This window comes from Esox lucius, chromosome 7 (genome assembly GCF_011004845.1).
Source record: "Esox lucius isolate fEsoLuc1 chromosome 7, fEsoLuc1.pri, whole genome shotgun sequence".
Lineage (NCBI taxonomy): Eukaryota > Metazoa > Chordata > Actinopteri > Esociformes > Esocidae > Esox > Esox lucius.
Window position 1 is genome coordinate 3,802,645 of NC_047575.1, and position 12,210 is coordinate 3,814,854.

At 38.4% G+C, this 12,210-nt stretch overlaps 1 protein-coding gene across 5 annotated transcripts in view; it reads left to right on the forward strand.

Annotated features, from left to right (window-relative positions):
• The window catches only part of abcg4a (ATP-binding cassette, sub-family G (WHITE), member 4a), a 54,147-nt gene extending 46,668 nt beyond the window's left edge, over positions 1-7,479 (forward strand). For 4 of the 5 annotated variants that reach the window (XM_020048585.2, XM_020048584.2, XM_010870454.4 and 1 more), the window contains 3 exons: positions 123-281; positions 550-668; positions 3,766-7,479. In XM_020048585.2, the coding sequence (XP_019904144.1) occupies positions 123-281; positions 550-668; positions 3,766-3,991 (504 nt within the window). In that variant the 3' untranslated portion in view covers positions 3,992-7,479. Of the gene's footprint in view, positions 1-81; positions 282-549; positions 669-3,765 lie in introns of those variants that run through there. The other variant, XM_020048586.2, reaches the window with a different exon arrangement.
• The last annotated feature ends 4,731 nt before the right edge of the window (positions 7,480-12,210 follow it).

A 12,210-nucleotide genomic window follows, 5' to 3' on the forward strand; every position in this document is an offset into this window, starting at 1 on the left:
TTACTGAAAGAATCCTACCTACTGCTACTTTAAGTGAAATCAACTTGTAGCTCTGTGTGGGTTTATCTGACTTTCTTTCAGCGACTTTCTTTCTTTCTCTGTCCAACCCCCCCTTGCCCCAGGTGATCTGTCCCATCATTTACTGTAGTATAGTATATTGGATGACAGAACAACCCCCTGAGGCAGTGCGGTACCTTCTCTTCATGGCCTTGTCCACCTCTACAGCCCTGGTAGCCCAGTCCCTGGGGCTCCTCATTGGGGCTGCCTCCACCTCCTTACAGGTACTGTACACGCCTGGGTCAGTCGTTCACAAACCGATACTGCCAAGCACATTCTTAGTCATGCCCAAGTCAGTCAGCCTCTATGCATGTTGAAGTACATTGGGCTGCTCATACCGAATGTTTTCAAGATTTCTGAAATATTCCTATTTTAGGTGTTCTTTTCCGATTTCTAAATGATAAAGGCAAAACTGGCTTGCTCGGTCACCCTCTTACTTGGTCAGAGGAGTTTAAGGGTTACACTGTGAGTGACAGATTCCTTCTTCTTCAGGTGGCGACCTTTGTGGGTCCAGTAACGGCCATCCCAGTGCTCCTGTTCTCTGGATTCTTTGTGAACTTTGACACCATCCCTAAGTACCTACAATGGAGCTCCTATGTTTCCTATGTCAGGTTGGTCTGGTGTGCAAAGTTGTCGCTTAAATAGTTGGAGCTTGAGGAGGATATTATACATGCATGTATTTCACAAGTGAGTATTTTGCAAGCCCCAGTACACTTACATTAATGGTAGCGTTTTAAGATTTTGTAAGACCACAATTTCCACCAGCATGTAAACCTTATCTACCTTAAGTTTTTCTGTCTAAAGGTCACCTTCCCCCAAATATGTATAATAACCAATGTTTTCAAGAAAACCTCATTTTACCAAAGCAACTAAAATAGGCTATACTACCATAACAAGCTTACAACAAAACACCATATAATATACTACGGTTGAACTTAAACCTGTAGGGCAGGTTTAGCAGATTATGCTTTGTTCTGAACCAAAAATCAAGCTCAATGGAGAATCTCCATTTGAATGTAGTTCAAATCCTGTGCAAGGCTTAATCTGTGTATGGAAAACCGCCCCATTATCTTATGACACAGGGCTATGGTGTACAGCTTTGGGAAAAATTAAGAGACCACTGCAAAATTATCAGTTTTCCTGGTTTTACTATTCAATGGTATGTGTTTGAGTAAAATTAACAGTTTTGTTTTATTCTATAAACTACTGACAACATTACTCCAAAATTCCAAATAAATATATTGTCATTTAGAGTATTAACGTGTAGAAAATAATTACTGGTAAAAATAAATAAAAAAATATGCATTGTTTTCAGACCTCAAATAATGCAAAGAAAACAAATAATATTCATTTTTCAACAACAAAATACGTCATGCATCTTGGCTTCCTCTCCACCTGTCTGTCACATCGCTTTTGGGTGACTTTATGCCACTCCTGGCAAAAAGATTCAAGTAGCTCGGCTTTGTTTGATGGCTTGTGACCATCCATCTTCCTCTTCATCAAATTCCAGAGGTTTTCAATGGGGTTCAGGTCTGGAGATTGGGTTGGCAATGACAGGTTCTGGTGGTTCTCCGTCCACTCCTTGATTGCCCTGGCTGTGTGGCATGGAGCATTGTCCTGTTGGAAAACCCAATTCTCAGAAAGAAGGTGTTCTTCCAAGATAACCTTGTACTTGGCTTGATCATGCCTCATTCACAAAGACCAATCTGCCTGATTCCAGCCTTACTGAAGCATCCCCAGATCATCACCAATCCTCCACTATATTTCACAGTGGGTGCGAGACACTGTGGCTTGTAGGCCTCTTCAGGTTTCCGTCTAACCATTAGACAACCAGGTGTTGGGCAAAACAGAAATTTTGACTTGTCAGAGAAGATGACATTACTCCATTCCTCTACGGTCCAATCCTTTTGGTCTTTTGCACACTTCAGCCTGGCTCTTCTTTGCTTCTCATTGATGAATGGCTTTTTTCTAGCTTTGCATGACTTCAGCCCTGCCCCTAGGAGCCTGTTTTCAACCGTCCTCACCATGCACTTCACCCCAGCTGTTGTTTACCATTCTTTTTGTAGGTCACTTGATGTCATCCTACAGTTGTTGTGTGACATTCGAATTAGATGACGGTCAACTCAGTCAATGGACAGTCATTTTTGCCCTATGCCATTCTGTAGCTTTGTTGTCCCCAATGTCTGTTCCTTGACCTTGTTCTTATGAACCACCGTCTCTGAAATTTTCAGGATGGAAGCAACCTGACACTCACTCAGTAAAGCCAGAATTGAACCCTTCTTTTCCACACTCAAAGCTTTTCTTTTCAACTCTTTTGTGATGCTGAATAGTTGTTTTTTTATTCAAATTACCTTTGAGGTACTACTTTCACTGTTTTTGCCATTCAGCTGGTCCTATTGCAAGAGGGTAGTGATGGCCACAGCAGTGGTTTTTATACTTTTCCTCATTAAATTAGATTTATTCAGATAATCACCTAATCAGTACCTCATTAAGTAAAATTAGGTGTGCCTGTGTTGGAATTGAACAGACACTGGAATGGATTGTCTGCCATACATGTAGAGATGCTGATTTAAGATAAATTAGTGGTCTCTTAATTTTTTCCAGAGCTGTATTTAAATATTTTGCTTTATCTTTTAAGTAATCTGGTAGTGGGCATTCTTGGTTATTGTATTATCTTGGCTATTGTATTACTGTCCTACCTTAAAAGTGCTCTAAGGTGAATTTCTCTTGTTGACGGACCGCGCTATTGGAGCCGGCCAAGAAGAGTGAATGTCTCTGACTGACTGACAGACTGATTGATGTTAAATAGCGTAGTGGTTTGAGATGCAGACTGCCATGCAAGGGACCTGTGTTCGAGCCTCACCACACTCAAAACAAATTATGCATTATGATTTGTGCAGGATAGACAAAAACTTCACAGGCTACAAGCTTCAGTAGCTACATTATTGTAAGCTGTTTACGGTTATATTGCGACTATTTCTATTGGATTTTTGAAGTACGCATCCATGCATGCTTTTTGGTGTAGTGTACAGTAGATCACAACCCCTTGCACAGTAAAAGAATAGCGTTTTCCATGATTCTCTTGCCTAGAAATTCCTCAATTCCTATGATCATTCCAAGTAGTAAGTTAGTAGATACTAGTAGGCCTATTACTGGCTAATAAAATGTTTAAACAGCCTGTGGCAATAGCCATACAGGTCATAGATGCTATTTGTGGTGGACGTAAACTCATTAAGAAACGTTAGTCAGTTTAACACAAATCTTAATGGTGTCGAGTGAAATATTCAAACTTGGCGTGATGTTAATGTGTGGCAAAATGGCGCTATATCGACATGTGTCACATGTATAGCTTAGTGGTGTAGTAGTGGTGAAGACACAGCCTATCATGGTTCGATTCCTACGAGGGCAACAATGTTCATCCCTTCTAATCGCGGGCCAGCTGAGCTAGGCTTGTCTAGTTCCTTTTCTTATTTTAAGTTGATATTAAATGGTGTCTCACTCTAAGATTAGTCAGTTTTTTTTTTTAAACATGCTCAATGATTATTTCCATTGTATTTCAGCTAGTGGCTGAATTTAGTTGTAGTTTTTGAAGGCTCTTTAAACATATTTTTGGATTTCAGTTCCACTTGACCTGTATATTTCGCTAAGGTGGAAATATTTTAAAATTAAGTTGAAGCATAATTCAACTTCCTTTTTTTGTTCACCAAGGTATGGATTTGAGGGAGTGATTCTATCCATCTATGGAATGAACCGTTCAGAGCTGGAGTGTCCAGGGGTGGTGTGTAAGTTCCAGAAGCCAGAGGAGGTTCTACAGCTGCTGGACGTGGAGGATGCTAAGCTCTATGTGGACTTCCTGGTTTTGGGTGTGTTTTTCCTGGTCCTGAGACTAGCTACGTACCTAGTCCTCAAATACAAAGTCATAGCTGAGCGATAAGACAAAGAGTATGTCGAAAAGATTTTTGCAAGCTTTTATCTTTTTTCTGACAACGGAAGTTAGTAATACCACCAATTATTATAGTCAATTATGTTGAATTCTTTCTTTAATTAATGATTTACTATATTAATCTAATTTTGCTATCCAACAATAATGTGTAAATGCATTATACACAAACCAACAGATACCCAAAATAGTAAAGCATGTGTCTCTTTGGAAGGACGAGAAGATGTACGGTAGCTGGGGACAATCATAACTGCTCACAGTGCACTGCATCTAAGAGCTTAACCATCCTATTTAACAAAGGTTTAGGATCCAAAAACCTCTTGGTCTGAGATTGGACTTGACTGTGTCAATTTGTGTCCACCACTAAATCTCCCTTCCCAATGCTTTCCCATTGAATTCCCAAAGACATTCAAAAATGACAATTGCACAAGGACTGTGTCTGGAAACAAAAATGTAGAAATATGGATTGCAATATGTGATCAAATAAGGAGTGGTCTCTTTGGGTGTATGAGTAGGTCTGGATTAGATAAACATCTCTGAAGAGGTCTCCTCTTTTTTCTTTGGGCAGTTTGCAAAGACGTTTTTATTACTGCATTGGTCTTGGAACTGAGGCCCAATGGATGACTGTATTGGTCTTGGAACAGTATCCCAGTTCTTTCATAAAGAGTTTATAGCAGACCAAATTGGAAATGGACCAAAAGACAACCAGAAGAAGCAACAGTACATCATCATTTCTCATTATTCCCTGTGATGTCATGGTCTTTCCAGGATTGTTTGGGAAACCCCAGCCAACATCCCTGACAATTTTTGATGTGGGCCAGACAAAATGACAACGTTCAATCCGTCAGTCAAAATCAATGGATGTTAGTGGCCTTGAGGATGTCACAGCCCTGAGAGGAAATTGCTCAAGATAGTGGTGCTCAATTTGGGACTTCCTGTAAACACAATGCGTTTCTGACATGGAGAATAGCAAGGGTGTGGGTCCACCTTCTAAACCTTGACACTCAAAGTTTGGAATGTTACCCAGGCTGTGTTGTATTCAATTGGTAGAACATTCCAGAACTGGAGTCCTACGCGCAGTGGATCTTCACTAAAACCTCACTGGATAGCAGCTGCCTTAACATAAAGGCTCTACAATGTTTTTCTTGACATGAGAGGGAAACTAATGGTGGAACTCAATGATTGACTTCTTTTTGTTTGTTAAATGTAATTGTAATAGTCAACTCTGTTGTGAATAATGTGTGTTTTCTGCAAGTCAAATGGCGTTGCCATTTGGACACAAGACTAATAGCGTAAACTGCTTGTTTCTGCTTGCTATATGACTGTTGACTCCTCTACTAGAGCTCTGAAATGGGATTTTGATTTCATTCTATATTATTCTCCTTTCTGGCAGTCTGAACAGCAGATGTGTGTCGTCAGAAACGTTGTTGCTAGTTTCTTTGGATGCTGACTTGACAGTTTTTGTGCCTCTGCACTAAAAAGGTCTGGGCTCTCTTTGCTTCAGTGCAAATCATTTGCACATGCACCTTATGCCAACACAAATCCATAGACATAGGTACACATATAGATACAAATACAGATGAAGAGAAAGAAACACACAAACACACACACAGCTTTGTTTTAGCCAAGCTTCTTTGTCACAAGGCAACGCTAATATTATTTTCCAATAGATTATATTGCTATGGAAACATTTCTGATACTATGCTACTTAGTAATCCATATTATAATGCTTATAATACTGTCAGTATATAATGACATGATTGTACAGTGAGTATGTTATGCTGTATAGAAATGTATATATGCACTTTTCAATGTATGTTTATTGCATTTCTTCTCATTTGTATAATTTTTTTTATACATGTAAAGAGTACTGCTTCAAGGGGTCAGCAACTAGATGTTGCATGTTGATTTTTGGAATGAAATCTATTAAATATCCAATTTGAAACAGTATATCAAGGAATGGTGACAAACTAATGTATTCGCTCCCCAAATATGTATCTACTTTGGTAGGTACTAGAAAGTCATACTTTCAACTTTTTCTCAATTTATTTGCAAATTACAAATTAAATGTCTTTATATTACTCTTCAAACCTGTGCTCCCTTGACGGAGAATGATATTGTTCAGTCTAAAGTATTTAAATAGGTGAACTATACAGCCAACACATGGATTTGAGGCTGTCGGAATAGGAACATTAATGTTGTAATTTCTGTCAAAAATTGACATTAATATATACAAATTTAAGTCAACTGTGCAATATTTTACTATTGAAGGAAATAATTTAGTAAGACGAGTGTCAACATTTGAACAGTGTGGTGGTAGCGCATGTACTGTAGCAAACTTCTGTTACTGCCATGCAATTATCCATTTTGTTTGGCATGATAATGAAAAGTTAGCTACATTATCATACAATTATACCATATCGAAGAAGTGTGGTGTCTGGAAGTGGGGTTGAGATGCTTTCTGTAAATTCAGGCTCACAGCAAAATTAGAATGATTTGAATGGTAGTACTGTATCTCTGTTCCTGTGGCTTAGTCTTAGGGCTCAATTAAATCAAACCCACATTGCGATATTTACGCAGTGTTTTTTCCCATTGTCAAATGAACTCAAATTAATGTCTCCTGTTGAGTATTGTATTTACACCTAAAACATCGGGCTGCACTAGGCAAGATTTAGAAAATAATTGAAATGTGAAAACAGCGGCGTCAATTCTTTCCTCAACTCCCCCTCTCCCCCAGACATTGACAGCTGGGTTTGCAACTGCGATCTGAAAATGTATCACCATAGAACCAAATAAATGCAATGGCAACAATAAAGATAAGAAACGTTAGCTATTTAGTTATATGTTTCTTTAGACAGATGTATATTTTATGTAAACTGGGTTACATTAGACTTGCCAGTTACACAACTGAATGTAGCCTCACTAACCTTAGCTTAACGGTTTGGTGAGCTAGATCTAGTTTGCTAGTCTTAATAAATAAGTTACTATGTATTACTTTGCTGGCTAGCTCTGGATTTTTATGTTGCTGTTAGCTAGCTGCGTTTTCAATAGAAAATCTTTGCATAAAAGAAAATACCAAAATTAGACATACAATAATGTGAGCTCACGCTCACCTGGGTGCAAATAGACACTATTTATTCACTCCTTATCGCAGACTTATGCTACATCCAGGCAGTATGTGCGTTCACAAACAGCCAAGCCCCACCTTGAGAAAGGCAATTGGCTAAAGATTGGCTGGATGCTTCATTTCATATTGACACCATGTTTATATTGACAAAACATTTTACTTTTAATGAAAAAATCCTACCTAGCGCAGCTTTCAGTTTTCAGAGTGTGAGTTTTCAGAGTGTGAGCACTGGAAAAATATTATCAGTTAAAACACTGTGTAAACATTGCTTTGGCTGGTTTAAATGAATCCCAGTCTTAGTCTGTTAATTGAGAACCACTAATTATTTATTAAATATATTACTAATAGCAATATTCTTTCTGCTTCATATGTTACCTCATTTGTCACTGAGTTGGGGAGTAACGGATTACAAGTAATCCGTTACATGTAACTGATTACAAAAAATCAGTAACTGTGATCTGTTACGTTACCAACTAAAATATTGTAATCGGATTACAAATACTTTTGAAAAATGAATGATTACTTTTGGATTACTTAAATTGAAAAAGATTAGGTGCGAGAAATAATGTTGCATACTTGATTTTGTTTTCAAATGTTTTGAATGAAAATAACAATTGCGCGCATCACTTGTGTGTGATCATCATGCGAAGAAAGACGTGCGTGCAGACTAGTGACCATGAAGCGCAAGTTTACTTTTAGTTGGTTGGGTGGCTGGTAAAAACAGAGTATAATATTAGCCGACCCATATAAAAAGTGATTTAGTTATCACCTATCAACGCATCTTTTTGAGAACAATGTTTTTTTCAGGTTTCAAGGTTTATTTGTCAAATGCACTGAACAATGCCAGGAAGAGTTGCACTGAACACCTCAGACAGGAATTGTTTAGAAGATTAGGCAAATATTTGTTAGACAGCTGTAACACAACGCTGCCTTCAAGATAAAACATTATGTGGAATTTATCACGGATATTTGAGGACAAAAGGTGTGTTGGGAAGCACTCTGCCAAAGGATGATTGCATTTGATGTAGCCAACTCAACTCCATACAGGTAGGCCATGTGATTCTGCCTGCTTTGCATCTCAGGCAATTGCGTTCATTGGTTAGCATTGGCTGCTGATTTTAAGCTAAGAGTGCAGGTGTATAGTCACAGTTTATTTATTTAATTTACATTTTGAAAATCCATCTATGGCAGCCCTAATAATCGTTCGATCTAGTAAAACTTATTTGTGTGCGGGTGCTCATGATAAAAAACGCTTTTTCTAACGCCCCTTAATAAGAAAGTAATCTGATTACATTACTAAGTTTGAGTAATCAAAAAGTTACGTTACTGATTACAAATGTGGACATGTAACTTGTAACAAACGGATTACATTTAAAAAGTAACCTACCCAACCCTGTTTGTCTACCATCCAATATTTGTATTGTGCACATGTCATGTCCCTGTCTGTTATTTATTTTTATTTTTTAATTGATAGGGAAAATATGATATGCACATTTAAGGTCTTTGAGCAAGAGATGGATATGAAAATATGTTGTGCAAATTATGAATAGATTGTTTTTGCTGTAGCCTATCCATGCAACGTGTGCAATAGCCATCCAAGGAAATTTTTCTAGAACATTCTTGCAGAAGGACTTTAGGGCAAGAAAAATGTGACACGACACTGTGGCTTGACAGACATTTTATCTTATGTTTGCATTTTGTTAAGCATATGAAAATTTTTGGGAAATGCCAATCAGTGCATCATTTTGCACTGTATTCATACTTGGCCAATGATGATCAATGATTCAGACTGTTCAACTGGTAAGCTGGGAGGTTATGCTGATAGATATAAGCTGGATCCTTAGTTTCCACATATTAAATCTTTTTTATTATCAGTTCATTAAAAATACGAATGCCTAATGAGCTTTTTATGTCGTACCCAATCTGAACATCAAGTATAAGCTTGTTAAACTCTATTTGTTAACAATGTAAACAAAAATTTTAACGCCTCAAAGCATTGTTAAATCTATAATATTGATACATTGGATGATCAGACCTTGCTTTCATAGTTCTGTCTATTAATTCAAGAGTAGATACATTTCTGTAGAACAATCCATATTTTTCTTTTAAAATCAAAACATAGGTGGGGTAACCCTTAGCTCTTGTGCAAATTAAGCATCCCAGCATTACAGTGGAATAACAGATTGTTTACACCAACAAACACGTATGTTTTTGTCATAATTTTCTTTAATGTCTTGTCATTATTGGTTTCTTTATCATGATCTTATTGTTCTATAACTACAACAATGCAATTTCAGTCTACAGAACACTGTTCAGAAGATTACAATAAAAACAATTATTTATAACTTGTTCCAAGAAACAATTTGTGGGAATATTAATGCTTTGTTTAGATACGATTGTTTGTTTTGAAAAGACGCTTAACTCCAATTGCACTGGAAAATGCAAGCATAAATGACCAGAAGACATCTGCAGTAAAATATTTGTATTTATTGTTTCAAATATTTCTTTACAAAATTGCCTTAGACACTCAGTGCTACCCCCCACCCTAAACCACCCAGGACAAGCAAATATTATTTCTGTCATTTGGTAATGGACGGAGAGGTAGACACAGTTTTTTTTATTGTTTAAATTCTGTCATGTAATTGTTTGAGTCAAGATTCTATACAGAGTCCCTTTAACAAGCTACATCCTCATCAGCATCAGTCTACATCAGTGTGTGGGTGAAGGATCCTCCTAGTGGCCACTGATCATTTCTTACATAGTCCACTGACTTTTATTTTTTCAAAATGTTTGTTTCACCCTTATATTACCACGTAAATTGACCAAGAAGACATTCTCATTTACTACAAAGGGCCAAAGTAGAAATTAGTATTAACTGCCTCGCTCGTGAACAGTGCAACAACAAGTTCTTCACCTTGCCAGCTCAAACTTGAACTCATGCTTTCAGTTGTTTTTCAGATTCTTTAACTTCAATGCTAACTGGTATCCTGTGATAAAATCCATGTAAATGTCCTTACAGTCAGGTGTCTGATACCCAGCTGTTGATTTTTACACTAGCCATTGTAATGTTCAGTTTTCAGTCCACGGAGAGTGCCTGAGTGACCTTCAGAGTTGATACAGCCCGACAGGCTCGGATAAAGCTTCCCCTCTCTTAATTTCTCTCTCCCTCAAACCCACACACCATACACAAACTGTGATACTACTACCCCATACATCCTAATGAGTCTCTGTGCAAGATTTTCTTCTAGACCCCCTAGCCAAAATACGTTAGACACTGCGATGTGTAGCACAATCAGAGTCATGGGCATTATAGTGTCACCATGCAATTGTAAACAAGACTGATGTGTAACAGCATGCAAGACCTGTCTACAAATAACTGGGGGCTCCAACATTGCATCAACATTTAGGATTGGGGAGGGATCTGGGTGCCAATGGGTTTGGTGTGTGACATTAAGGCCAGGCACCATCCTTCAACATTGCATCAGCATTTAGGATTGGGGAGGGATCCGGGTGCCAATGGGTTTGGTGTGTGACATTAAGGCCAGGCATCATCCTCTAAAAGGTTTATTTTTTTTCCTTTAGTCTTATCAGATTGAAACTTTACCAATTCCTTTAACAGTACAATATATTTCTATATTACAAGTTTTAAAATACACAAATGAGGCTAAATGTCCCTTAACCCTTGGTAGAATATGGGGATTTCGGCCGGATTTCACTACTTGGACATTTTTGGTCCTAGATTAATTTCTGTAACAGATACAACCTATTGTGATGTATCCTGGTAATAACAACCCCTCTGGCTACAATAAAAACACATAAAAACAGACTTCTGGGTCACTATTTATAAAACTCATCTGTTTGAAAGGCAAAAAAAAAATTCTGAAAACATTTCTGCCATTCAGCATCAAATTTTTTTTTTGAAAGCATTATGAGGTTTTGTGTCAATGGTATTTCCTCATACTTTCATGCCTTTACTATCAAATTACACTGTAATTGGGTTGAAAATAATGAAATAAAAGAAGGTAAAAAATATAGGCACCCCCAAAAAATTTGGTTCTTCTACCTAGAAATAAAACACTATAAAATGAAAGATTATAACCCTATCTACCTTTTTTATGGTGTAATGACACAAAACGACTAGATCGCTAGTTACGTTTGGACTTATATATTTTATAAACTCCTTCCAACTTCTTCCCAAAAACTCAAGAACACCCCCATACTATGTGGACTAAATATTTATTTTTATATCATATTTATAATACAAACGATGTATTATGGTTCAAAACATCATATATAGTGATGTACACCCTTGTAATCTCTATTCTTGTCTACACATTAGCCTTTCTAAGATGCATGGTCAATGTCGTTGCCTGGTGAAAAGTTCCCATAGCAACACAAACTATACAACTATACAACCCATATTTTACACGGACAACCCAAATTATACACGGAACGCTTCACAAAAGTGGCTACAAATAATATACCATTGCAATCGGACAATTATGGCAAATCTATTTTTCAAACTATTTATGCAAATGAGCACTGTTCGCAGTTCCGCGGATGTCAACTTTCAAGCGTTAAATATTCACTAATTTGCATATCATTAGAATACGTTTTTCAACACATTATTTCAAGGAAGAATGTTTTGTGACGTCGCCCGGTATGGCGCAGCCGGGGCCCCACCCTGGAGCCAGGCCCGGGGTTGGGGCTTGTACGCGAGCGCCTGGTGGCCGGGCCTTTCCCCATGGGGCCCGGCCGGGCTCAGCCCGAATGAGCGATGTGGGGCCGCCTTCCCGTGGGCTCACCACCCACAGGAGGGACCATAAGGGGTTGGTGCAGAGAGGATCGGGCAGCAGTCGAAGGCGGGGGCCTAGACAACCCGATCCCTGGACACAGAAACTAGTTCTAGGGACGTGGAACGTCACCTCGCTGGCGGGGAAAGAGCCTGAGATCGTGCGTGAGGTTGAAAGGTTCCGACTAGAGATAGTCGGGATCACCTCTACGCACGGCTTGGGCTTTGGAACCACACTGCTTGAGAGAGGATGGACTCTTCACCACTCTGGAGTTGCCGATGGTGAGAGGCGGC